We start from the raw sequence: 27486 nt of genomic DNA on the forward strand, positions 1-27486 counted from the left end.
GCTCCCTGGCTCTCTCTCTCTCTCTCTCTCTCTCTCTCTATATATATATATATATATATATATATATATATATATATACTCAAATGACCCTTAACATTCCCTCCCCGTATTACCTCCCATTCCCTTGTCTTTTTTTTTTTTTTTTTAACTTCATTCCTGTCTCCTCTCCTTACCTATCTATAACTATCCTATTTCCTGGCATGGAAGACTGTAAGCTCTGGTCCATCTCTAATTTTCTATGAACCATCTGGAAAGGAGTGAGGCAGTGAACTCTCTTTAAATCTCCCTGAGTAGTAATCTAGACTTTTCCCTCAGGCCCCAGGATGTGTGAAACAGTGAATGTACCCAAGATACCACAACATAAAATGAGCGGTTATTTTGGGAAATATAAAACTAAATGTCTAGCAATTATAAACTACATAATTTGCCTTGTGTATTATCACTACTTACTGGACTATAATGGAGGTTATAACTCTGTTAATTTTTATCCTAAAATCTTTAAAAATAACACTTATATGAATTCACTTATGAATTTATGTGTTGATTTGCCCCATGAAAAGTAGAGGAAGGGAAGTGTTTTCTATAATCACTTGTGTCAATAATTCAGCATTACATACACAGTTTTATCCCCTAAAAGCACTGAATATCTATACTATTATTTGATTTCAGGGCCTGGGAATTGTTGAAGCATGGTCAGCTATCTCACCTTGTGCTTCATTTTACTAATCATATTGACTGACAAGAGTGAAGCCTGTTTTTGTGATCACTACCCTTGGACTCGCTGGTCCAGCTGTTCTAAATCCTGCAATTCTGGAACCCAGAGCAGACAGAGGTGGGTATGGGACATGAGTCCTTTGTGTTCTGAGGGAACTCAAGGATGGAATATATACAGATCATATAGATCATACTACACAATAAAGGACCACTATATGAGAACTGACAAAATTTCAGTTCTGTCCCAAATGAAGTTAAAATAAAATCTACTTTAGTTCATTCTACAAAATTAAAGATTTTCCGAGAAATTTGATTCAGTTAGTACATGTGATTTAATTATAGGTTTTTATAGTAATTAAACAGAACCAAACAAGACCTCAGCTGAGCAGCACTGCTAGACATTTGCTTCATTGTTAGCATCATCAAGATTGTAAGGAAACTGTGCTTACTTTAGTATTTAATAATCCAGTCCTATCACCGTGCAGACTACTCACCTACACACCTTATGCATCTATGAATGTTCTGTGTAGTGGAAGTGCTCACATGGCTTATGCAAGACAAGTGTTTTTGTTGTTGTTTTGTTTTGTTTTTACTATTGTATCTCTTTTAGAGAATTATTTTGAGAAAGTATTTCTGTGAATCTAATTAAATTCACCAGTCCATGAAGTATGAGAAGAGACTCCACTATTCAAGAGTTCTTCTGAGGTTCTCAACTGCCTACTAAAGAGAGCATCCTTTCAGTCAAATGTAGTCAACCTCTTCCCCAGATACTCAAGCTCCTTTAACCTCTAACTTCTTCTGCCCTTTCTTTTTCTACTTAGGAAATTTATATGAATTTTGTGAATTTATCTCCCTTATGTCAACATCCTAACTCAGCTCAATCATTGTATTTATGTGTTGACATCTTTCAAATGTGGGGTAATTCATGAACAACCTGTACAGCCACTGTACACTTGGAAGGGCCTGTGACATGGCTTAATGATCTGCCATCACTGGCTCAAAACTTGCTTTGAACTCCCATTTTTATCATGGTTCTGAGCTCTGTTAAATTGTATAATCTTATATGTAAACCAACCTTCCTGATTTCTCTATGAAAATATTCTTTCTTTAGTCTTGGTAGGTAATGTTACATGATCAATCTGTTTGTTATCAAATCAGTTTTGTTGTCAATTTGAAGGCACTATGAAAGCACAAAATCAGAGTGGCTTTTCTCACTGTTACAGGCAAATAGAAGTTGATGATTACTACCGGCATAACTCATGTGACCAATTTTGTAACAAGCAGGAGACTAGAGAGTGCAATGTACAGACATGCCCTGTCAACTGTGTCCTTGGAGACTATGGGCCATGGTCAGACTGTGACCCTTGTATTGAAAAACAGGTATGGGAACCACAAAGCATACCCAGATAGTCTGAATCACACATGTATTCCATGGCAGATTCAACATCAGACATGCTAAACCTTTTTAATTTCTGAAAATAAACTATTTTAGTTTTCATTAAAGGAAACTTGTGTTTAGTTTTGTGTAGGAGTTATGGTGGTGGTGGTGGTAGTGGTGGTAGGGTTTATTTTATATGACCTTTGACCACATGAACACCAAAAGGAAAGTCCACCTCTGACCGTATCATACTTAGTTGTATGTGAATTCCACTGCCTATGCCTCCTGAGACTTCTGAAAGCAAAAGTAAATGCTAAGAAATTCAGCTTTCATCCGGTGCTTAAAACTAAACAGAAATAATGGAAATAAATCAAAATCCTGGCTCTATGCTTTTCCTCTAAACTCTGTCTACCCTTGGGAAAGGTCCACAGCTTGTTTATTTTCCCAGCTGCAATATTTACCCGTTTCATACTCTTTCCTGCAAAGGCCATATCACATGACCCATGTCAACTTCGGTCAGAGTCCTGTTTTCCCAACAGCTGCACATGAGAAAGGAAAAAGAAACTCATTTGTAGACACTCTAAGAGTTGTGCTGAGTCCCTTCCATAAGCCATACAAACTTCACACCCCTGTGTCTGTTTGTATGTTTACAGACATAAATGTTCCAGTTCCTTTGGGGCTAAGTATTTTGAACAAAGATGTACCACTAATTAATAATGGAACTGTATTTTGAAGTCAAACTTTTCTACAACTAAAGTCAGAACTGGTTAATCCTGTCATATTTCTAGTCTCTCTCTCCATCTTACTCCTCATCAAAATGTTTCAAAGTGTGAAGAATATGTCAACCCAGTTTCCATAGTGACTTTCTTATGCAAAGGGATCTCAAAACCATTTCCCATTTATCACTGTACACTGCCTGGGATATAAAAGGGCTACTTTATTACCTACACAGAGGGGAGTCTCAGCAATCATTTTTCATATGATGTTGGTATAATTTAGACTCCTGTGCTTTCAGAGAAAAAGCTCTGGAAGATTTTTGGCCCAGTTTTTCATTTTGCAGGTTGGGAAACTAAGGTATATCAAGTGGTGACTTACCAAATATATGCAATAATAAAGTGTTAGTACATTTTAGGAATTGTCACCATGGAAATGATTATAACTGTGACTGGGAAAGCCATTGGATGAACTTTCACTTTGACCTTTAACTTGCTTTGAAATTATTCACCCTCCTCTATTTTTCTTTCAGATTAAAGTTAGATCTGTCCTGCACCCCAGTCAGTTTGGGGGACAACCATGCACAGAACCCCTGGTGACCTTTCAACCATGTGTCCCATCCAAGCTCTGCAAAATTGAAGAGGCTGATTGCAAGAATAAATTCCTCTGTGACAGTGGTAATATACTCTGCTAAAATATTCAGTCTCCACTAAAAATACTAAGTTCCAGGAAAGCTATGAAAAAAAGTGTCCTTCCCCACTGTAAGCAGTTACACTACACATTACCAAGGCATATAGGTGTAAAATTACAGCTTTCCAGACATAGCCACCTTGACCAGTTACCTGACTCATTTGCCCAAGTAATAGTGTTCAGAGCCTTACTTTGTTATAGGGGTAGAGAGAAAGAGGACAACAGGAAAAAAAATACACAGGCAGGTAGTTTTAAAAATGGGTATTAGTAAACACAAATCTATAATGAGGGTAACTGAAAAGAAGTGAAAATTTGGGTGCCATAAACATGGTTTAGTGGATAAGGGTGCTTGTCACCAGGACTGACAACATGAGTTCAATACCTAGAACCCCTAAGATAGAGAAAACTGACTACTGTTAGTTACTCTGGCCTCTGCATGTGTATATTGCATGCACACACACACACACACACACACACACACACACACACACACACACACACATCAAATTAATAAACATAAAAACTAAGTTAAATAACAAGAGACAGATTAAGATATATTTTAATTGTTAGGAAAAGACTACTGAGATATTACTAGGTCAGGTGAATTCTAAATAATATAAATTTCCTGATTGGCTCCAAAGGCTATCTCCATCCCACAACAATGACATATCATATTAGTTTACATGTTAGTAATATTCAAGTATAATATATCCTGAGATTTCCAAGAACTGATATTTAAATTATATTAGAATATAGTAAAATCTTGATTAGTTTATTTATAGGTATTCATCTGTTAATTACTAGCTCATTAGCTCCCACCACTTTGGACAGTTCAGATCCAATTTCTACAAATGCTTTAGTAAACATCTAAATGGCCAATATCGGCTTTATGGTCCATGTGATTTATCTTGTTATCACTCAGCTGGCCCGTATCCTCAAACCTGCTATATCAACATGTGAGCATGGATGTATTCCAGGAAAGCTCTATTTACAAAATAAATGCAGGCCAGTTTTAGCATATGAATCACAGTTAATTGAACTCCCATGTAAATATCCAACTTGCATTTAGAAAACAGAGAGAAATTCAGATAGATAAACCCCACATTACTCCTGTACACTCTGGATATACAGAAAAGTAACAAGCCAATTTTAAATTCCATAAATAATCAACTTAAGACATTAGGACTAAAATCCTTTCTTCCTTACACACTGCTTCCAACCTTTATCTTTGCAAGCTTTTTCTAAATATAGATGATAAATGCTGATGTCAGGGTTTTCCTAACCCAGAAAATGAGGGTAGATGGTGAGTTGGGAGGGATACCTTGTGCCCCAATGATGAGGTCACATCACAAAGTAATGTAAGCAGGAAGATAATACAAACCATGGTGGAATGGCTTTGAGTAAGCCAGAGATGCACATTAAATCAAAATTTACAACTGAAGGATGACTATTTCAGGCTTCAAGTATAGTTATTATAGTGAACAACTAAGAGAAATTCTGTTCAGCAGATAATAGACCTATGAAACTAGTTATAGAAGAGGCTGGTACAGATAAAATGTTCATAAGCCTGCAAAAGCCTTAAGAATCACATACTGATTACTAATACACAATGGCTAATTTCAGGCAAGTCAGCAATAGCAGCTGCTGGTTTCCAGGTCAACGGTGCTATATCCACAGCCACCGTTTAAAAAAAAAAATGGTAAGATGGTTCAGTGGTTTGATTACCAGAGTTCAATCTCTGAGAATCACATGGTGAAAAGAGAGAACCAGTTCCTACAAATTGTCCCCTAACCACATGTACCATCACACTCCAATTAAAAATGAATTAAATAAAATGTAATAAAATTAATAGTTAAAACATCCCAATTATTACAATGTCTGTTATTGTTGCTAAGCTGCTGTTACTCTGAGCTCTGAGCTGCCCAAACCATGTTATCTTTAGCCTTCACTATCTTGATATTCCAGCTACCAATTGGCAAATCCCTGGCAACAATGTGGTTGTCATCCTTTTGGATTGGGTGATGTGATGGACTTTTTGGTTGTTTACTGTTCCATTGAAAATGATATGCTACTGTATTCTCCACAAACCACCTACTATGAACAGTAGTAAGAGAGGTTGAATGGACATCATTTGTCTGATTTGAGATGGCACTCCCTTAACTAACAAACAATTAGACTCATTAGACAGGATACCTTACATGACATTACATGACAGCCTTACCTGGCATTAATTGAAATTACTATGCCAACCCATCTCTTGGGGCTCTAATTTAAAGCACCCAATAACATATCTAGTTAGTCATTCAGATATTTATAAAATCATACACAATCACAATAACATATTCAGTCCAATTAGAAGAAAAGAATGTATACAATTTCTGAATAACTCTATGGCTGTAATTAGCAATCCTCTTATCCACAAATTGTTTTTGTGATTACAATCACAGTCTGATATGTTAAATGAAAAAATTCTGGAAATAAAGAATTTTAATTTTTCAATTCCGTGTCAGAGTAGAATAAAGAAACCATGTGTCACCCCACTCTGTCCCTCCCAGGATATTTATCACCTCTTTTCATAGCATACACAGAACATACACTACCTGCCCAATGTCTCCATTATAAGATCAATACGCCAGTGAGCTGTAGCAGTACACCTGTTTATGAGCCCTTATTTTACTTATTAATGGCCACAAAATACAAAGATTGTAGCAGTGGCGATTCATGTGAGTCACAGAGAAGTATAAAGTGCCAAGGTGAAAGTTGTCAACGTTAGGAAATCAAGAAAACCATATGCTGAGGATGCTCAGACCTAGGGTAGGAGTGGAACTACTAGCCATGTACTTGTAAAGAAGGGAATGTAAACTACCACTATCTTTTCTGTCACATATCAACCAGAGTTTTGCTTAAAGTGTATGACAGATGCTTAAGATGGACAAGATATGAAGTAAAAGGTATAGTGTTCCCTGCAGTCCAAGGCATGGGAGGGTCTTAAATATTGTTCCTCACAGATAAAGGAATGTGTATGCACTAACCTCAATAAATTCTGCAGCATTCAAACTTCCCAACCCCCTCTTTGATATAGGCTATATTAATGGCTTAAAATGTCACATCTTAATACTTTGTATTCCACTGAGTCAGTATTGCTTATAGTCATTCTCAGCTTGCCTACCAAATGTCACTCAAAAGGAGTCTTCTTTCATCTCAGCACATATAGACAGGCCTGTTCTGATGTCTAGAAGTGTCAAAGCTTGGCAAATAAGAACTGTGTGTTCCAAAAGTATCTATATCACTATCTAGGAAAATAGAAAGTCCTAAAAGGAACCACTAACCAAACTGGATCTTCCTTTAATCTGGTAGGACCAAGGATAGAATTTTAAAAGTATATCATGAGTCAAAATGATACTCATCTTTGTTTCAAGTTAAATAAACTAAAACAAGATTTATAATACACAAAAACAAAAACCCTAGAGAGATAGTTTCCTAAAAGAAACCTCTTCTAAGCTATGTCTTAAAATTGACAAAAATCCACCCCCATCTTTCAGTTTTGTATGATTATGATGCTAGTCCTGATAATAACAGATGTCTGAACATAAGACAAGATCTTGAATAATCTAAAGAGTCATTTTGAATGTATTCAGCCTTCTAAATGAAAATGATTAACCAAAAGATGTGAAATTAAGTGTTTTCAGGAGTCTTTTGTAGCAATAAAATTTTTAATTTAGCAGATACTCAAGTCCCCCCCCCAATCATTTATTTAGTCAAATTAGTGACACATGGCTGTAAGTGTGACACTGATCACAACTTTAACTTGTCAAGCGTGTAATCTTCAGTAAGAAGTATATGATATGACTGCTAAATATCTGGCTTCTTCCACTCAACATAAACTTTCAGAGATTTGGAAATGTATTGTTTGCACAAGTAGATTGCTTGTGTGCATATAGTTATAATATTTTTTAAAACAAAAATAGTGTAGACTCTGCCATAGAAACCAAAACAAAATTCTCAACCTACTGCTGACTTTTCTCAAATCAGTATCTCTACAGAAAGCTCACTATATCTTAATTTTAAAATTCTAGTCTTCAAACAAAAAACGGAAGAGAAAAAATGTCTTGAAAATAGCCCAATAGAAACTACATTGTCCTATGGTGACCCTTAGACTTTCGGGCCCTAGAGGTGACATCAGTTTATCACTTCATTTCATACATTCCTTTAGCTTACCCTCAACTTTCTCTTTATTTCTAAAACATTTGTGCTTCACCTTAATAACTACTTCCCAACTAATAACATGTTGGTGATGCTGTGGTGTGCTTTCTTGACCAGGGCGCTGCATTCCCCACAAATTAGAATGTAATGGAGAAAATGACTGTGGAGACAATTCAGATGAAAGACACTGTGGGAGAACAAAGACAGTATGTCCCCAGAGATACTATCCCATCCCTAACGTGCAGCTGATGGGCACTGGGTACGTAACATCTTGTTTTCACTTGGGGACAAGAAGGTATTCCTGAAATAATGAGAGGAACAACAACAACAGACACTGCACAAACTCATGGAAAATAAACAGCACACTGTTGAATGATGTTTGAGTGAATGAATAAATTGATCAGGAAAAAGAGAACATAGCTTATGTTTATATTATGAGTCAAAAATCCTAACAGGAAATTCTCTCTTTTTGGTATGAGAGGGTAAGACATAGTAAATAATGGAGAGAGAGAGAGAGAGAGAGAGAGAGAGAGAGAGAGAGAGAGAGAGAGAGCTCCTCATCACCTTCAAATGAGAGAATCAAATTAGGATCAGCACTGGGCTCCCCCTCTGTCTCATCTTCATCTTCATCAATGCACTGGCCTACCTTGGTCATGTGGCAAAGAGTCAGCATTCCAACTGGGAAGCCTGCACCCTCTGTAGTTTCCCAAGCAGCTTTGACTGGCCCTCTCCCACCTGGCATTCTCTCTCTCCTGAAGTCTAGTGGCTTTTTCCTTCTTCCCTTTTCTTGTATCTTAAGGCAGAAAACCCCCTCCTTCTCCTCCTCTCCTTATTGTTTTGCTTATTTAATTCTGATATTAAAGTATTCAAAACAAAAATAAGAATAAATAAGGGAGGGATGGGAGGAGAAAGGGGGAGTAGTTAAGCAGTCATAAAAAATACAGAGCGATTAAAACCAAGTGAAAAATGGAGTAAAATATGTGTCAGTGCAGCTAAGAATCCTCATAAATGTGATTTATGAGTTAGTCAGTGGTTTACAGGCCGAAAGATAGCCTTATGTTATCACCTGCTCTCACCTTAATGATGAAAAACTGAACTTCAGAAGATTTATTTAGGTCTGCCAAGCAATGAATGGTAGAAGCAGAACTCAAGGCCAGATTCCAAAGCCAAATTTGAAAATACTGAAAGATACCAGGGACCATGCAGCCCTTGTTGAATAGGACTCAAAAGTCCTAATGTTGCTATTTCAAAAGGGCACTGGCAATTTATCAAGGGGTCTAAATTCCAATGCCCACTAATGACCACAGCGTTTCTTCCTTCCTTCCTTCTTTCCTTCCTCCCTTCCTTTCTTTCTCTTTCATTTGTTTTGTTTTGTTTTTGTTTTTGTTTTTTGAGACAGGGTTTCTCTGTATTGCTATGGAGGCTGTTGTGGAACTAGCTCTGCAGACCAGGCTGTCCCTGAACTGCCTCTGCCTCTCCAGTGCTGGGATTAAAAATCATGCACCACCAATGCCAGGCTCAACCTCAGTGTTTCTAATTTTCTCGTTTTCAAGTGTTTGTAACATTCTGACTGATGAAGGGGACATTACAAGTCATGTCCTATTCTGTGGGTCAATCTCCAGAGTTACAGAAGAGGAAGACCACATGCTATGTGTACTTTGGCAGGCAGACTGTGTGACCTTCTGACAACCAGAACTGTTGTCCCGAAGATTCTTAGAAATGATCAGAGGCTGAACACTTGAGGATAGCCAGTCCTCTCTTTTTCTCCCCAGGGAGAGAGTCTTGAGATTTACTATAATTTCTTTTTAATCAGCTGGCCGCAGCAACTCAGCCTCCTCTCCCTTTGCATTCCAATATTTTTCTGCCTACAAAAGATATCTTCTTACGTGTATGGCTGTTTTTTTTTTTTAATTACATCTTCCAAGAAAAAAAATGAGCAACACTTACGTTCCCAACATCAATCACTATGTCTCACACCTAAAGCAAGAATAAAACAATACAAACATGTGGCTTGCTTTTTATCAGGCTCAATCAAGGTGTACATACAAATATGTTTGACCACTAGTACAAGGCCACTTTCCAAGCACATGTGAGACTCCAGTTCTTCCAGCCACCCCCAAAAAATCTATACAGCAAATGAGATAAAACAACACTTTAGAAAGCTAAAGTAATTATTGTCAGTATGCATTTAAAACACACAAAGGTATGGGGTCAATTTAAACATCTCAGAGGAGACTGAAAATAGAGGAACTAGAAGCCTCTACATGGTTGGTTTTGCTTTGAACAAAAAACAACTTTGAGAAAAAAGGGTTTAATCTAGTTTATATGTCATAGTCCATCACCCAGGGAATCCAGGATAGGAGCTAAGGGCAAGAACCTGATGGCAGGAACTGAAGCAGAAATCACAGGAGAATGCTCTGCTTGCTGCCTTGCTCCCTCCAGCTCACTCAATTTCCTGCCTTTCTTCTTTCCTTCCTTCTTTCCTTTCTTCCTTCCTTCCTCCCTTCCTTCCTTTCTTTTTTTTAAAGGCTAAATCAAAGCAAGCATTATTTGGTACATGCCTGAGGCAGGCTAGCAGGTCAGGCTCCACCTAAGAGAACCATCCCCAAGCCAATTTCTCCTATCTCTTTTATATGGCAAAGTCATAGAGAGGGTGGGGGATTTTGCAAGCAAGCCTGGTTACAGAAGTGAGATGAGACAGTTAAGGAAATTGTACTGGAACATCTGTTTTATGACCTTCTGTCGTCATGGGGTGAGGCACAGTTTAATCCTGAGACCCAGAAACTTAAAGTTGTATAGTAAACAAAACTTAGCTGAACTTGGGTATCAAAATGGCTCTTCCTAATTAATCTCACTACCCCAGTCTCTTTGTTTGTTTGGTGTGTGTGTGAGTGTGTGTGTGTGTGTGTGTGTGTGTGTGTGTGTGTGTGTGTGTGTGTTGGGACAGGGTTTCACTGTGAAGCCCTAAAAGAGGAATTATATGAGATCTCCTAGGTAAACTGAGGGTGAGGGGGATGGTAAAGAGAAGGGGATAGAGGATCAGCTACATTTCTTATACAGCCCAGGCTCACTTACCTAAACACAGCATTGTTCACAGTAGACTGTGCCCTCCTTTATCAAATAGCAATTAATCAAATGCCATCCAGCCACAGCCACAAGCAAATCTGATCAGAGAAATTCTTCTGTTCAGGTTTCCCCTTTCCAGGTGACTTCAGGTTTATGTAGAGTTGACAGCCAAATCAAACCATGGCAAGCTTCAAAAGATTCCTTATGCCTACTCTGATGGAGCAGCCTTCATAAAAATCCTGTCTTTAAACTCCACAAGCTGCTTCATAGATTCCTTGGGACCAGGGAGTTAGTTTTTTTTTTTTTTTTTTCCAGAGCACCTTCTCATTGGTTATGAATTTAGGTACATAGCATAAGACAGTTCTAAGAGAACCATTCTTTCCACTCCATGCAACCCTCTTAACTTAAAATACGCAAATACACGAGTTACAGACACTTGTGCTTGTCCTGTTGAGTAGTTTAGAAAGCTGCTCTTAGATCAACTTCTGGTAATTCTTCATTAAATTCCCACTGACATAAATTCAAATGTGAATAAATTCAAATGTCAAGTTGTACTTGGAGCAGTTGCTATGTATCTTAGAGAACCCATAGAAACCATTTCTTCTCAAAATAACATATGATATATGATATAATTTATATTCATCATGCAATTCAACCATGTAGAGCATACATATTAGAAATCGAGCAAAATAAATATCATGGGTTGCAGGCCACATTGGACTACAATGCATGGTTCTTTTGAAAATAATTTGCAAATCTATACTTTCTTATTATACTCACAGATTTATGTAGCCTTTACCTGGATATAACTTTAGAACATTTTTTACTGGTTTTTCAGAATGGCTGCAACATTTTATGTTTTCATTGTTATGTGTGATTAAAACATCAGTCTCTCTTCAGTTTGCCCACATTTTTATTTTTTAATGGAGCAAAACTTTAATTACTGCCAAATGTTGGAAGCATGTTACTGAGGAAATCCTATTTCAAATATGACACTCATTTATTTCAAATCATTAGTGGCACTTTCTGATTTCTAAAATATTATGCATGTATTTATTTAGCATGTGTGTGCATGTGTGTGACTGCGCATCCATGAACCACAGGCTATATGTGGACATCAGAGGACATCCTTCTTGGAGCTAGTTCACTTGTTTTACCTAGTTTGGAAGCCGTGTCTTGCTTATTGTTTCTGTTGCTGCACCGCAGACTCCAGGCAGGCTATATGGAGTTTTGAGTTAACTCTCTTATCCTTATTTCCTATCTCACATTAAGAGAATTGGAATTACAGATGTGCACCACCTCACATGAGTTCCAGGGATCAAACTCAGGTCCCCAGGTCTTCTGGCTTGTTTAGGAGGCACTTTTACCCACTGAGCCATCTCGCTATTTTTAATGAACCCTTTCATTAGAGCTATCTATCCTGGTGGGTGTGAAATGACAACTCATTGTGGTTTTGATTTTTATTTCCTGAATGATTCACAATATTGAGCATCTTTTCCTGTGCTTGTTAGCTGCTTCTGTATGTTCTTTAAAGAACTACCAATTCAGATGCTTTGATCCCTTGCATACCATGAACTAATATGTTCTTTATATCATTGGGTTATCAACACTCTTTCACTCTTTGTATATTCTGATTATAGGCTCTTCAGCAGATAGGTAATTTATTTGTAAATAATTTCTCCTATTGGATGGCTTTTGACATTTTGATGTTATCCCTTTAAATGTAAATGTTTGAAGTCAGGAGAGAGAGAGAGAGAGAGAGAGAGAGAGAGAGAGAGAGAGAGAGCCCGAATGATTTTATGTGCATTGCATGTACGTGGAAGCCGATGGAGACCAAAAAAGGGCATTCCATCTTGTAGAACTTGAGTTTATGGGTAGTTATAAGATGCCATGTGGAACTACTGGGAATCAAATCTAGGTCCTCTGCCAGAGCACTAAGTGTCCTTAAAGACTAAGCTATGTCTCCTGCCCTGAAGTATAATTTTTTAATTCTGATAAACTCTCATATATCTACTTCTTCTGTTATGTATGTTTTTAGCATATCATCTACGGAGACTTTGCCTATATATAAAATCACAAAGATTTAGTTTTATAGTTTTCCTTAAAATGTTTGTAGAATTTTAATGTTTGAATTTAAATCTATGATCTACTTTGAGCTAACTTTTTATCACATGAGAAATGATTCGGAATTCACACACTTTCACATGACTATCAAATTATCACAAAAATAACCATTGGTTAAAAATAAATAAAAAGACTTTAATTCCCCCTTGTGGGATTGTCTTGGGATTCTTACCAAAAATCAACTGACCACAGATATATTGACTTATTTCTGTATTCCTTTTTACTTCATGACAATATTTCTTTTTAGTACATGGTTTATTAGGTTATTCAGTAAATGTTTATAAATTATCATCAATAAAGACTAGTTGTTAGTAGATTAAACAATGATTTTTTGTATTAAAGAACTTTTTTCTGTCATTTAGTTTTTTTCCCCATTTAAACTTTGATTTTGATGGTCCAGTAGAAAAAAATTCTACAGAAACATGAAACATGCTCTATTTCATGGCTTCTGTGTTCAGTAAACAGAGTAGTTGCTAATTTGTGGGGTCACCTTATAGGTGATGAATATTACACCTTGAACTTGAAACTGAAGAAACAAGAGATCATTGAGGGTATTTCTATCCCATTGATCTATGTGTCTGTCTTTCTCAATATTACACTATCTTCATCACTCGGAAGCTTTAAGCATCCTGTATAATAGAAACTATGATTCTTTTGATGTTGTTCTTGTTTCTCAAGATTCTTTTGGCTATTTCCAGATGAATTTTGGAGTCAGTTTGCCAATTTCTATCAACGAAAGTCATCTTAGATTTCATATTACATTTTTCACTGTCATAATAAAACATCTGATAGAAACAACTAAAGATTTGTTTTCAGGTCTTTCACATAGTTTCAAGAAAGTTCAGTCTATAGTCATTGACTGTTTATCCCAAGCCAACGATGAGACATAACACCCTATTGTTCTGGGCATATGGCAGAGGCCACTCAACTCATAGCTGGGAGACAAAGAGAGACTAAGGGCCACTGAAAAGTCTCAGCTACAAGGACAAACTCAACTAACCTTCTGTCTGCTAGTCCCTTTCCCCTAAGAAACCTCTGAGCAGTGCTACAACTGGGTACACTTTTCATGCAAGCTATAACAGATCTAGATTGGATTATTCCACACCTACATGTCAGTTTGGGAAGTACTGCCATCTTGATAATAAAAGCTCTTCAAGTCCATAAATGTGGGGTGTCTTTCTACTTATTGAGCCCTTGTTGACTGTCCCAACAATTTTTATACTTTTCAGGTCTTAAGGAATTCTTTTATTTTTTTCCGGTGTTTCTGAGACATTTCTTTTAAATGCCGTCATAAATGGAAATGTTCTTCTTGTAGTGTAGTGTAAATGCATTTATTTGTAATATTCAACATTTTAAATACATTTTAAACAGCTGAATATCTATAAGATACAGTGTAGCATTTGAATATATATGTACAGTGTCTAATTATGAGATCAGGGAAATCGAAACATCTGTTATCCAGATACTTCATTTCTTTGTGTTGGGAGCAATTCATATGGTTTCTACTAGATATTTTAAAATATTTAAATAATTCATTTAATTGATGCCAAATTTTCTAACCCTGCCATACTTTAAACATAGAAGTTATTCCTTCTTTATGAATATGTGCCCATTAATTATCCTCTTACCATACATTCACAAACATTGTCAGGCATGATTCTTACTTTTCTGAAATCAACTTAGCATCCACATCTAAGTGAGTACATGTAGCATTTGTCTTTTTGTTCCTGATTATTCCATTTAATATATCTTCTACTATATATGTGGGTAATGTATTTTCATTGTATACTTGTCTTTCACTATACATCTTGGTTAATTCCATTTCTTGACTATTATAAATAGTGCTGCAGTAAAATGAGTAAAGATGTTTCTTTGACATACACAATGTCTACTCCTGTGAAAAAATATCCAATAGTATAAATGCTGTATTGTGGGACAGTTCTAATGTATTTCAGATTTCTCTATACTGTATTATATGGTGACTGTATTGGTTAACATCCCCACTGTCCCCTGTTTTGTTTCTCTGCCTACATCTCTTAGTGTTTATCTTTTGGGTAATTGGCATTTTAACAAAAGTAAGATAATTTCGTATTGTAGTTTTGGTTTGCATTAGATACATAGTTGAATATTGTCCATTGTAGTTAAATACTCGAAGCAATAACTTTAGTTTAATTTTTTGGTTTTTTATGTATATTTATTATTTTTTTTCTTATTCTACATATCAATCCCAGTTCCCTCTCCCTCCCTCCCATCCTCCCCACCCACCCCCCACTCCACAGGGAGGATGATACCTTCAAGTAGGGCTCTGTCAAGTCATTTGGAGTAGGGACTAGGCTCTCCCTACTGCCTCTAGGCTAAGGGAGTATCGCTCCACAGGGCATGTGCTCCCAAAGTCCTTTTGTGCACCAGAGACATATCCTGGTTCCACTGTCAGAGGTCCCTTAGACTGCCTAGGCCTTCTAACTGAGACCCATGTTGAGGGGGTCTGATTCGGTCCAATGCTGGTTTCCCATCAATCAGTCTGGGGTCCACAAGCTCCTCCTTGTTCAGGTCAGCTGTCTCTATGGGTTTCTGTAGCCTGGTCTTGACCCCTTTTCTTATTACTCCTCCCTCTCTGCAACCGGATTCCAGGAATTTGGCTCAGGATTTAGCTGTGAGTGTCTGCTTCTGTTTCCATCAGCTACTAGATGAGGGCTCTATGATGGCATATAAGTTGGTTATCATTCTCATTATCAGGGAAGGGCATTTACAGTAGCCTTTCCACTGTTGCTCAGATTGTTAGTTGGGGTCATCCTTGAAGGTCTCTGGACATTTTTCTAGAGTCAGTTTTCTCATAAAACCTATAATATCTCCCTCTATTATGGTATCTATTTTTTTCTCTCATCTATTAGTTCCCTGACTCAACCTTCCAAGTCCCACATGTTCGCCTCTCCTCCCCTTTTCTTTCTCCTAACTCCATCTCCATTCACTGCCTCCCCCACACCTAATATGCTCAGATTTTGTTCCTTTACCCTTCTATGAGGGATCTTGTATGAATCTCTTAGACTCCTCCTTGTATCCTAGCTTCTCTGGCAGTGTAAATTATAGGCTGGTGATCCTTTGCACTATGTCAAAAATCCATATATGAGTGAGTACATACCATGTTCCTCTTGTTGTGACTGGGGTACCTCATTCAGGATGGCTTCTTCAAGTTCCATCCATTTGCCTGTGAATTTCAAGAGTCCATCCCCTCCCCCCACTGAGTAGTAATTCCATTGTGTAAATGTGCACATCTTCTTTATCCATTCTTAAGTTGAGGGGCATCTAGGTTGCTTGCAGGTTCTTGCTATTACAAATAATGCTGCTATGAACATAGTTGAACAGATATGTTTGTTGCATGGATGTGGATCAGTTGAGTATATGCCTAAGAGGGGGATTGCCGGGTCCTGTAGTAAACTAATTCCCATTTTCCTGAGGAACCGCCATACTGATCTCCAAAATGGCTGTACGAGTTTGCACTCCCACCAGCAGTGGAGGAGTGTCCCCCCCTTCTCCACATCCTCTCCTGCATAAATTGTCATTGGTGTTTCTAATATTAGCCATTCTGGCAGGAGTAAGATTACAGGTATCTCAGAGTTGTTTTGATTTGCATTTGCCTGATAGCTAAGAATGTTGAGCACTTTCTTAAGTGTCTTTCAGCCTTTTTGAATTCCTCTATTGAGAATTCTTTCTTCAGTTCTGTACCCCATTTTTTAATAGGGTTGTTGGGTGTTTTGTTGACTAGTTTCTTGAGTTCTTTGTATATTTTGGAGATCAACCCTCTGTCAGATGTTTGAATTGTTTCCTTCATCTGTTTGTTTTTTCTTGGCTTTCCTTACTTTCTTTAAGAGATTTGTTTTTTTCTTCCATTTCTTTAAGGGATTTTCTCATATCACCTTTGAGGTCCTCTGTAATTTTTATGAAGTTATATTTTAAGTCGTTCTCTTCTGCTTCATTTGCTTTGGTGTGTTCACTTCCAGTTTGTGTAGAATCCCTAGATTCTGGTGGTGTCATACTGGTCATTGTATTGTTAGGTGTTTTCTTGTATTTCAGTATTCTCATCACTTCTTCCAGTGGGTGCAGGTGGAGTCTCTCTCTCTCTTTCTCTTTCTACCCTGCTCTCCTGGTGGGTGTAGTTGGGTCAGGAGTTCTATGTCTGCAACTCTGGATGATCTAAGCTCTCTTGGAAGTCTCTCCCCCAGCAGAGGACAGGTGATAGGGTCCAAAGTTCAGGCTAGTGCATCCTCAAGGTGGTCTCACGTGAATAGGCGGGTCCAGTGTGCTCAGAGCAGACCCAGCAAGTTCCAAGAAAATTGAGGATTTGTTGGACGTGCACACTGTCCCAGTTCTCACCTGGAGCAGTAACTCAGTGGAGCTGTGGGCCCAGTAGAACAAAGGGTAGGGGGAGGACAGGCTCTGGGTTCTGTATGCAGCAGAGTACCAGGACTGTACTATTCAGGCTGAGGATGGGAGAGGGAGCGAGATGTGGAGGTAACCCAGGGAGTTTACAGGGAAGGAGGGGGGGTGGGGATTCAGCCTGAACTGCTCCCAGACTCACTTCTTCTGGCAGAGCGATGGAGGCAACAGGGTGCAAAGATCAGGGGAGTGTGGCCTCAAGATGGTCCTGTGTGGATAGGCGAGTTCAATGTGCTCAGAGCAGTCTGAGGAAGTTCTGGGTGGGGATGGGGGTGGACCCGCCCTCTGGCCCAATGCTCACTCAGAGCAGTGGGCCCAGCAGGACAAAAAAGCAAAGCAATCACTGTTGAAGTCAAAGTTCAACTCATTTAATGAAATTAATGTCTTAATGTCCACTTTTTCCACTGGAAAACTAGGGAAACTAAAATATATTAGTACACGTTGTAGAGCAGGATAGCAATCACATGCCAACCATTGTTAACTCCCCAAACTACCTGGAGGTAGCAATAGTTACCTCCACGTTTTAAGGGTAGAAAACAATTGCAGATGCTTTAAAATGTGTGGGCTATATTCATGGTAGTAGAAAAATCATAACTTTTTTCTATTAGCCAATAATTTGTTTATAAAGTTCCTACTTTCTTTTACAACTTTCTAATTATCCTTGTTCCTTTCTTAAATTTCTTAGTCATTCTTATGGCATTTTCATGTGGCTATATTGTACTGTGCTTCTATTTACCTCCTCAGCCCCCCATCCCACCCAGTTTGCCCACTTTTGTTCCTCTTCACTCACCTCCCTCTGAGGACATTGTGCCAACTGGTTAAAGTTGCATGTCTGAGTAATTAACTCCATATTCTAAACTCAAATGCACTACAACGGAGTACCCAAATCCACACATTGAATTGCTTCTTGATGCCTTCCAAAGAAATTAATCTATCTGCCTTTTCTTGCATGAGCAAGAAGTTAACAATGCAGCTCCTGAGAAAGGTGAAGCCATTTCCACACCACTTGTTTTGTATGCTAGCACAATAGAGGTATAGTAAAAGCACATGTAAGTGGCACATGATCACACACTTCCATCAGAACTGACAAGTATACATGTGTATCATGAGTGAGACAGGGTAGAGAGCACTTCCTCTACTACATGGAATTTCTCAATGCTATTCTCTAGAAACATATTTTTGTATCCTATGGAACACAAGGTTACCTGATCAAGCATATATGGAAACTGACCATTTGTATTTTTAGATGGTCTGGCATGATTTTTATAAAGATAATTTTTATCATCTATATAAATAAATTACCAAACTTTTGATCAAAAACCACTTTTCTCAGAGAATATGTATCACAGTCTCTAAGAAACTGGAAGACTTTATAAATGAATGAAAATTTTTCTCAAGCTGCTAATATTTTCTTGAATTCATGATTTTAATTCAACTAACCCCTATGTGCCTTAATTTCTTTATTTGTAAAATAAGTATAAATAATACTATCTAAAAATATAATTCTATCTATAAAAATAAATTCTATCTATAAAATATAAATGTTAAATTGCTTAATATTTATAAAGAACTTACTATTGCTTACTTAGCAATAGTAAGAGGTTAGTAAATGATATATAAATATTTGATAGATAAAATATATTTTAAATGTAATATACCACAATATAGAACTATTATTACACTATTAAGTTTTTACATTACTATTTCATAATTTACTTTATACCAATATCTTTTACCATATCATAATATGTTTCCAATGTCTGTATCAACCTTACAAATGATAAAAATTATAAGCTCAAATTTTATTTCATACTGAAATCCCAGCCTTTCTGAGTTAATAAGACTGAGTTGGAGACATCCAGCTTTTTATGGATGGCTCATCACAGAAAAGAAGAAGGGAACCTTCCCTTGGAGTCATTTTTCAGAAGTCAAAAATGTCTAGGAAAAAGAATTTCTTTCATATAAGTAAGGTAAATTTTAAAGATTGCTCTACATCTATTGAATTCTTGAAAATTGCTTTGTTTCCAGGTTTCACTTTCTGGCAGGAGAGCCCAGAGGAGATGTCCTTGATAACTCATTCACTGGAGGAATATGTAAAACTGTCAAAAGCAGTCGAGCTAGTAATCCATACCGTGTTCCAGCCAATCTGGAAACTGTCAACTTCAAGGTATGGCAGTCTAGCTTGGTGGGCACTCCAACACTGATTGTGGTTATAAGCCTAGTTTCTAGTGGAGATTTTACATATTACAGGTGAAAAACAAATTATCCTCCAAGAACCTACATACACGTAAACAGTTACCTTTCAGGCTTCCTACAGATCAGGAATCTTTCAGCCATAATTGTTTACACAGGCAGTAGTTATTTCAATTTCCAGAAAAATAAGTTACTATTTTCACTTTTCATATGTTAGAGTCTTGTTGAAGTATCTTAACTAACCATCCAATTATTTGTTATCTAGTTACATGAAGTAAATTGCTTAAATCTTTGTTTTAGCTATGATGCACATCTAAACCGGTGAACACATTTCCCAATAATCAAAAAGAACTTGAGCTCCTGGGACTCAATTGTTTTCCTTAATCTTTAACTTAAACCACTCCTCAAGAGTAGTCTATATAACTCCTCTATACAGAGACACACATAAGTCCTAACTGCATGGCATTTTCTTGTTTCTATTTTCTATTTTGTAGTTCCTGCTTTATCAGGAGCAGGGGCAACACCATATCCTGCCTTTGCCTATATTAGATTTCTCACTAAACTAACCTCTATCATAATCCCTTACTATATTAGTTAAAAGTCCTAAATCATCAAAATTCTATTTAAACTAACACTGTTATTATATTAAACCATTACTGTGGTTAAGTAATACAGCTTAAGAGGAAATCATCTTCATAATAATCCACAAGTAAAAATGCCCAGTAGAATGGGACATTTCCATGAGATAACCACACTACATTAAAAGCAGTGGGGATCTCCCCACACCCATTCATCCCATGCCAGAAAACAAGGAAATATGGCAGTGGCAAACATGTGAAGGTATAGTGCTAACAAGAGACATTCTGGAGCCAAAGCCCTAAAGACTTTGCCTATCCAAGATTCATCCATCAATGTCTTGCACTCTGGTGAGCCAAACTCCTGAAGCTCAATTGTCACATGTTGTTCCTCTGACATGGCCACAGGCAAAAGAGAGTGGAGATAGGGTCATACAGAATCTCTCCTACCCTCTTTTGTCTCAATAGCAGATCTCTGAAATATACTTTCCATTAAATTCCACACCACACTAAAACTCACAATCAGTCTTAAAATCGGCCTGATCATTGGGACTATCATAATGAAAAACTTTACTCTGCATAATTAAGATGTGCAAAAATAGCCATTCAAGCAGTGCACAGGTATACACATAAGCAAAACACTCATATACATAAAGTTATAAAAAGTAGAGGTCTACGGTACATACTGCTGTCAGGTCATGAGGATGGCTGTGGTCTGTGTTGTCACCAGACACCATGTAGAAGTCCATGATCTATGATCCTACTGATTGTAAAGGACAAGAAAGGTACTATTGGAGTGATATCTATGGCTACAGTTAAGAAAGGGAAACAGAAGGCTTCTGTGATAACCTCACCAAAGTAAAAGCCTAGATAGGAAGACATAGAAGAGAAATGTTAAAATCATGATAAGGATACTGTAGTGTAGCTGTCTACAGTTGATGGCTTCTGGAAGGGCTGTGGTTGGGGAAGGACTCTTTTTTTTTTTTTTTTAAGAGACTGGCCACCAGAAGTTTGACCACACTGTAGTGAATATATGGACAACACAAATTGAACTATTGTATCCTTCTTTTTCTTCTTCTTATTCTCCTTCTTCTTCTTCTCCTCCTCCTTCTTCATCTTCTCTTTCTCCTTCTCCTCCTTCTTCCTCCTTCTTTTCCTCCTCCTCCTCTTCTTCTTCTGGAGTCACAAGGGTAGAGTAATGGAACTGGAAGGACTGGAAAAGAGTGTGGTTAGGGTTCATGATGTATAATTCCTAAAAGTCAATGAAAATATTATATATCTTGAAGCTTGTTGTCTTCAAGCCTAGGTTCTGTGTTCTTTCCTTAACCAAGCTACTCAAAATATTGCCTCTCCAAATCTATGTTTAGTTATGGAATCTCATTAGTATTGCATCTACCATACCAGATTCTCTCCATAACTGATGTTTTATATATATAATCTTTTGGACAGGTACAAACTGTAGAAGATGACTTCAAAACAAATTTCTACAAAGATTTAACTAATCTTGGAAATAATAAAAATGAAACTTCCTTGTTGTCACGTGACCAGAAACAGTCTTTTGATGTGCCAATTATTTATTCCTCAAAGACAAGTAGAAGATCCAAACATAACTCAGCCATCAAGGAAGCCATTCAAGCCTCCCACAAAAAGGTAAGGAAAAGAGTTCCCCATCATTCATTCTTTCATTCTTTCTTCAGAATTAGTGCCTAGCCAAGCAACAAGAAGCTTAACATTTCTGTATGCTTGGGATTCCTAAGAGATGTTCAAATAGACTTGCTTTTTTCTGATCAAGTCTCTTTTAATGAATATAATAACAAAGTTTAAGTAGTGGAGAAATGAGGGAATGGGACAAAGGGAGGATGTAAGGGAGGCAGAATGTCCTTCCAAGCAGAATGCAGGTGTCCTGCTATAACTTGCTATATGATAAGACTGCAGCTGGGACTCTTTGAGGGTCAGGCTGCATCATGTTTAACAAGAGAACAGTCATAAGGGAATGGAAAATTACCAGTATGTTTGTATCTAAGAGAGTAGTAGGGAGGATGGCTGTTAAGATGCTAACTTTGCTCTGGGGTTCTCCACAAATCTTATCTCTCTTCTCACACTCATACTTTTGCTCTGCCCAGATGATTGTCAAACATTTACTGTCCACTGACTTCCCTAAATTCATTTACTATCCAGATGTCCTCAGACATCAAACACTCAGTGATAACCATTAAATATTGTGGGGAACCCCAGAGCAAAGTTAGACTTGCTTTTTATGTTTTTGATTTTTTTTAAATAATGTATTTTTCATATTACATTCCAACCCCAGTTGCCCCTCTCTCCCCTTTTTCTCCCACATCCCTACTTCCCTACCTTCCCACCCCTATCCACTCCTCAAAGGAAGTAAGGCCTTCCTTGAGAAGGCCAAAGTCTGGCACACCAAGTTGAGGCAGGACCAAGCCCCTCCCTCATGTATCAAGGCTGAGCATAGGCTCCAAAAAGCCAGTTCATGCACCTGATCCAGGTACCACTGCCACCCTACCACCACCAAAAGATCATATCACATGACTGTCACCCACATCAGAGTCTATAGTTCAGTCTCATGCAGGTTCCCCAGCTGTGAGTTCATAGTCTGTGACCTACCACTAGTTCCTGTAGGCTGTCTCTGTGGTTTTCCCCATCATGCTTCAACCCCCCGACCTTTGTTCATATGATCACACCTCCCTCTCTTCAACTGAACTCCAGAAGCTCAGCCCAGTGCTTGGCTGTAGTAAATTCATTTCTTTTAACTCTCACTTTTGAATTTAAAGGGGTGCTGCACCACAAAACTTCCCTTATACGACCTGGGCTGTGGGAGTTGTACTTGTTTTATTTTCAGTTTCCTGTCCCATTCTGTGGTCAATATGGATTGTTTTCAAAACATAAGGCTCTTTTTTAGTTTTTATTTGCGTGTATGTATGTGTGAGCAAGTGTTTGCCACATGTGTGAATGCCCACAGAGGCCAGAAGAGGGTGTGGGAATCCCTTGAACTAGAATTACAAACAATTGTGAGTTACTGGAAGTTGGTGCTCGAACCAAACCCAGGTCCTCTGGAAAAACAGCCAGTTCTCTCACCTGCTGAGCCATCTCTCTAGCCCTCAAGAGGGCTATTTTTTTAAGCATCTATAAATTATAGGAAGTAAAAGATTTCGTTTCTTTATGATGTTGCCAATGACGGGGCTATTTTCTTTAGATGCCTGTGATTTCAACATATTTTCTTCATTTTTAAAAATCTTTTAAGAATTTTATATATGACTTTCATATATTTATATCATTTCCACTCTTCCTCCCTCCTCTTACTCCTCACTGCCACTCCATTCCCTCTCAAAGTTAAGAAATTGTCTTCCTCATTGTTGTTATACACACACATGTGCATGCACACACAAGTGCATGCACGAATGTGCACACACAAGTCCTTGGCCTGCTGAGCCCATTTAATGTTGCTCACATGTACATGTGCTCAGAGCTGATAACTTGAGATTTTATAACCTATTGGACAGTGTGTCCCTGGAGAAAACTGGTTCTCATTCTCTCAGCAGCCATTGATTACCTACAGATCTTAGTCTAGGAGATGGGGCCTTGTGAAATTACCCCATCCCCCATCTATGCTTGGGTGTGTTGATTGGTTTGGTCATTATGCAGGTCTTGTTTAGGTAACCATAATGTTGAGATCTCATGGACTGTAACTTCCCTGTCCAGTTTAAAATACCTTTTAAAAATATTGTGCATTCTATTACGGTGAGTGTGTGTATGTGTGTCTTTCCATGTGAATGTATATACCCCACAGTAAGTAAGTAGAGGTCAGAGCATAACTTGTTGGAGTTTGATGGGAGATGTCATTATGTATATATGTTTCTCATACTGGTTAATGAATAAAGCACTGTTGGCCAATAGGAAAGCAAGATAGGAGGGACTAGGAGACAAGGAGGAAAAAGGAAGTAGTAAAGAGAGTCAGCATGGAGAGACCGGGGAGACCAGATGCCTGCCCCACTCCCTGGTAAGGAGACCACATGGAAATACATAGAAATGGGTTAATAATTAAGACAGAGCTAGTGGATAAGAAACAAGTAACCAGGCCAACAGCATTGTATCAGAGAATCTGTGTATTATTTGGGGCTGGCGCAGCGGCAGAACAAGACTAGGCAGCGGGAGGAAAAACCTTTCCCGTTACAGGAGTTTATTCTCTCTTGCTATCACCCCAGTCTCAGGGGTCAGACTCAGGTCATCAGGTTTGCCTTAACTAACTGAATACGTCTCTTACAAATCATACAAATCTTACAAAACTTTATCTTTTTATATGCAATCTGCTTTGGGCTTTCTATAGACACATACACTCCCTTCTTCTAATCTATTAATTCATACTATCTAGGGATCTGGTCTTTGATCAAATCCTCATATCACCCTGGCAAAGCATCCATAACTATATATAATTATCTAAAAGTGTAGCATAGAGAGGGAAGAATATGAGGATACTGAATAAATGCAGGTGACCTACAGTGGTGGCGGGACATTAAGACAGATATCACATAGTTGATATATATGTTTTAAACACTCTAGAGAACACACATAAAAACCCTTTTCTGGGTAAAGAGATAGTTTTTATCTTAATAGTCTTTCCAAAAGTCAAAACATCTGGGGCTATTTACAGGCTAAAGCATATGAATTTGCTACTTTTCAGCCATTCTGCCTGAAAATTATCACCCTGGTGTGGCTCAACCCAATATCATGATAGACATAGAAGATAGAGTCCATCTGAATGGTGCATGTCCTTATTCTAGTCTACCTAAGGAGAAAATGCTACTGTGACCTTTCTAGGTCTGCAAACACTGAGGCACACCAGAAACTTGTGAATTGATCCAGGCCCTTCCTTTGATCCCAATGTGTGCTGTTGTTTTCTTCTGTCCATCCCAGATTTGATTAGACTTACTCACTGGACAGAGAATCGCTTCAGAGCAAAAAAATAACCAATTCCATGAGGCTTGGTTGCTGGGGGATGTCCTTCTGTATATATGTTTCTCTTATTGGTTGATGAATAAAACACTGGCCAATAACCAGACAAAAAGTATTGGAGGAGCTACCAGACCAGGAGAAAGCTGGTGAAAGGAAGGCAGAGAAGGGGCCACCAAGAGAGACCATGTAGATACCAGAAAGATAAGATGCACCAGGAGTTCTCTGGTAAGATAAGGCCATGAAGAAATATGTAGATTAGTAGTTATGGGTTCGTAATTAAGACAAAGCTAGCCAATAAGAGGGCCCAGTCATCAGCCAACAGTTTTATAATTAAAATAACATCTGTGTGCTTATTTGGGGCTGAAGGGCAGCAGGTCATAGTGGAACAGAAATTCTTGTCTTCATTTTGTGATTATCTCACTTACTTTACAAAACTGAAACCACAAAATAAAATCCAAGCACAGGAAGATCTCACAGATTGATAAAACGTGTTTATATTCCTTAACGCCCTGGTATAATGTAACTTCTTGGTCTAAACTAGACAGTTCCAGCCCATATGCAGTAGTGGTGCATCAGGGCTATGCTTCTGCTATGCTGAGCTATCAAAGTTGAGTAGATGTTTCCCGTGATCCATCCTGTAAAGAAAACTATATATATTCAACCTCCAAAAGCTTACATTGAAGATACTTGTCTCTTGACAAAACCACAGAGATGCTCCAAGTTTTGGGGTTGTTTGACAAAATTCAAATGTAAAAGTTCATAGAGTTAATGGGAACATACTGAAACATGAACTCAACAAAGGAACAATCTTCCTCTGCCTCTCTCACTTCTACAGCAAGTGCATCTGACATAACTGAACAAAAGTTAAATAGAAGACAATAACATAAGAAGGGAAGACACTGAGGAGTGGGAAGAAAGAGTAAATGATAGCCCCTTTTCATCCTTGCAATGGTTTAGGTTTTTGCATTAGCAGTTTCTGATGTCATAATTATAGCATACAGAAAAATGGCTGTTTTGTAATTAACAGTTACAGTAAAATCTTTTGCTAAAACATAGTAGTTATTATGTTATTATTGCTTATATAACACAATTTGTTACCATTGAGAGATGAGATTAAATGCATACTTTGTAAATACAGTGTATCTGAATATATTCATAAACAGTAATAGTTATGTGAGGGAATGTAAAGGAATGAGACCATACCACAGTATCAACTGTTTAACCTCAAATTAACCTATATAATAAGACATGAGGAAATAAACAAATATGTTTGCAAAAAAATTTAAAAAAAACCTTCCTACTTCTGCATATGGGTGGCAGAGATGGAATATAAAGGAAAAATTAGTTTAATTGTATTACTTATTGGCAGAAAATGTGTTCTTTAGCACTGAGAGTGTGAAATGTCATCTGATGTATATTTTCATCTGGGAATGGAGAGCTAAAGTCTACAGAATGTAATGTTTCTTTGTAGTTAGTGAATATCACCCACAACACTTCCAGTTAAACTTCATGTAATCCTTTCTTATTTTCAACTATTTGAATTAGGGGCATTCAAATAAAAGCTCACTGGTGGTGCAGCTATGCACGGACAGTCACAAATACTGACGTTTCTGAATACTGATATCCTCCTTGGGAGAGAATGCATGCCAAAGCCACATGGTGTTCATTATTGAGACAGTCTCATCAGTTTAGCTGTTTGAACATTTCAGGAAATATATTGGCATGCCGCATGAAGATACAGCTAGTGTATGAACATATGCAATAGAGTGGAATTATTTTCATCCTGTGGTAGGAATGAGCTAATATGAAAATGATTACTTTTGAAGAATGGATGCCTCTGTGTTTTTGGGGGGTTTTTTTGTTGTTGTTGTTTTGTTTTGTTTTGTTTTTATCTCTGTCTCTGTTTTCTTAGTTTTATTTTTTCCTTATGCTTTTTGCCCCTTTACTTAGGATTCCAACTTTGTTCGGATCCATAAAACAATAAAAGTCTTCAATTTCACCATGAAAACGACAGACCTGCAGCTGTCAGATGTCTTTCTAAAAGCCCTGCACCATCTGCCTTTAGAATACAACTCGGCTTTGTATAGCCGGATATTTGATGACTTCGGGACCCACTACTTCACCTCAGGCTCTCTGGGGGGCAAGTATGACCTTCTCTACCAATTCAGCACTCAGGAGCTTCAGAACTCAGGTGTGTTGACAATAGCATGGCATACATCTTTTCTCCTACTACTTCCTTCTAGTGACTCTTCTTTGACTTTATTTAGACCTTTCTTGTTGTTGCAAAAATTGAGATGAAGAATAACCAAAAGCAAACACACTGAAATAAACAAAATAAAATAAAATAATAAATAATAAATAAGGACTGTTGAAGAAGAAGGAGGAGGAGGAAGAAGAAGGAGGAGGAGTAGAAGAAGAAGATAA

The 27486-nt window shown here is 37.8% G+C and overlaps 1 protein-coding gene across 1 annotated transcript in view; it reads left to right on the forward strand.

Annotated features, from left to right (window-relative positions):
* The first annotated feature begins 684 nt into the window (after window positions 1–684).
* C6 (complement C6) overlaps window positions 685–27486 on the forward strand; it is a 66063-nt gene continuing 39261 nt past the window's right edge. The window contains exons 1-7 of the mRNA XM_051182490.1: window positions 685–832; window positions 1938–2094; window positions 3339–3483; window positions 7817–7958; window positions 19352–19490; window positions 21541–21741; window positions 27013–27253. Coding sequence (XP_051038447.1) covers window positions 690–832; window positions 1938–2094; window positions 3339–3483; window positions 7817–7958; window positions 19352–19490; window positions 21541–21741; window positions 27013–27253 — 1168 coding nt within the window. The 5' untranslated portion in view covers window positions 685–689. The remainder of the gene's footprint in view (window positions 833–1937; window positions 2095–3338; window positions 3484–7816; window positions 7959–19351; window positions 19491–21540; window positions 21742–27012; window positions 27254–27486) is intronic.

This window comes from Phodopus roborovskii, unplaced genomic scaffold (assembly GCF_943737965.1).
Source record: "Phodopus roborovskii unplaced genomic scaffold, PHOROB, whole genome shotgun sequence".
Classification (NCBI taxonomy): domain Eukaryota; kingdom Metazoa; phylum Chordata; class Mammalia; order Rodentia; family Cricetidae; genus Phodopus; species Phodopus roborovskii.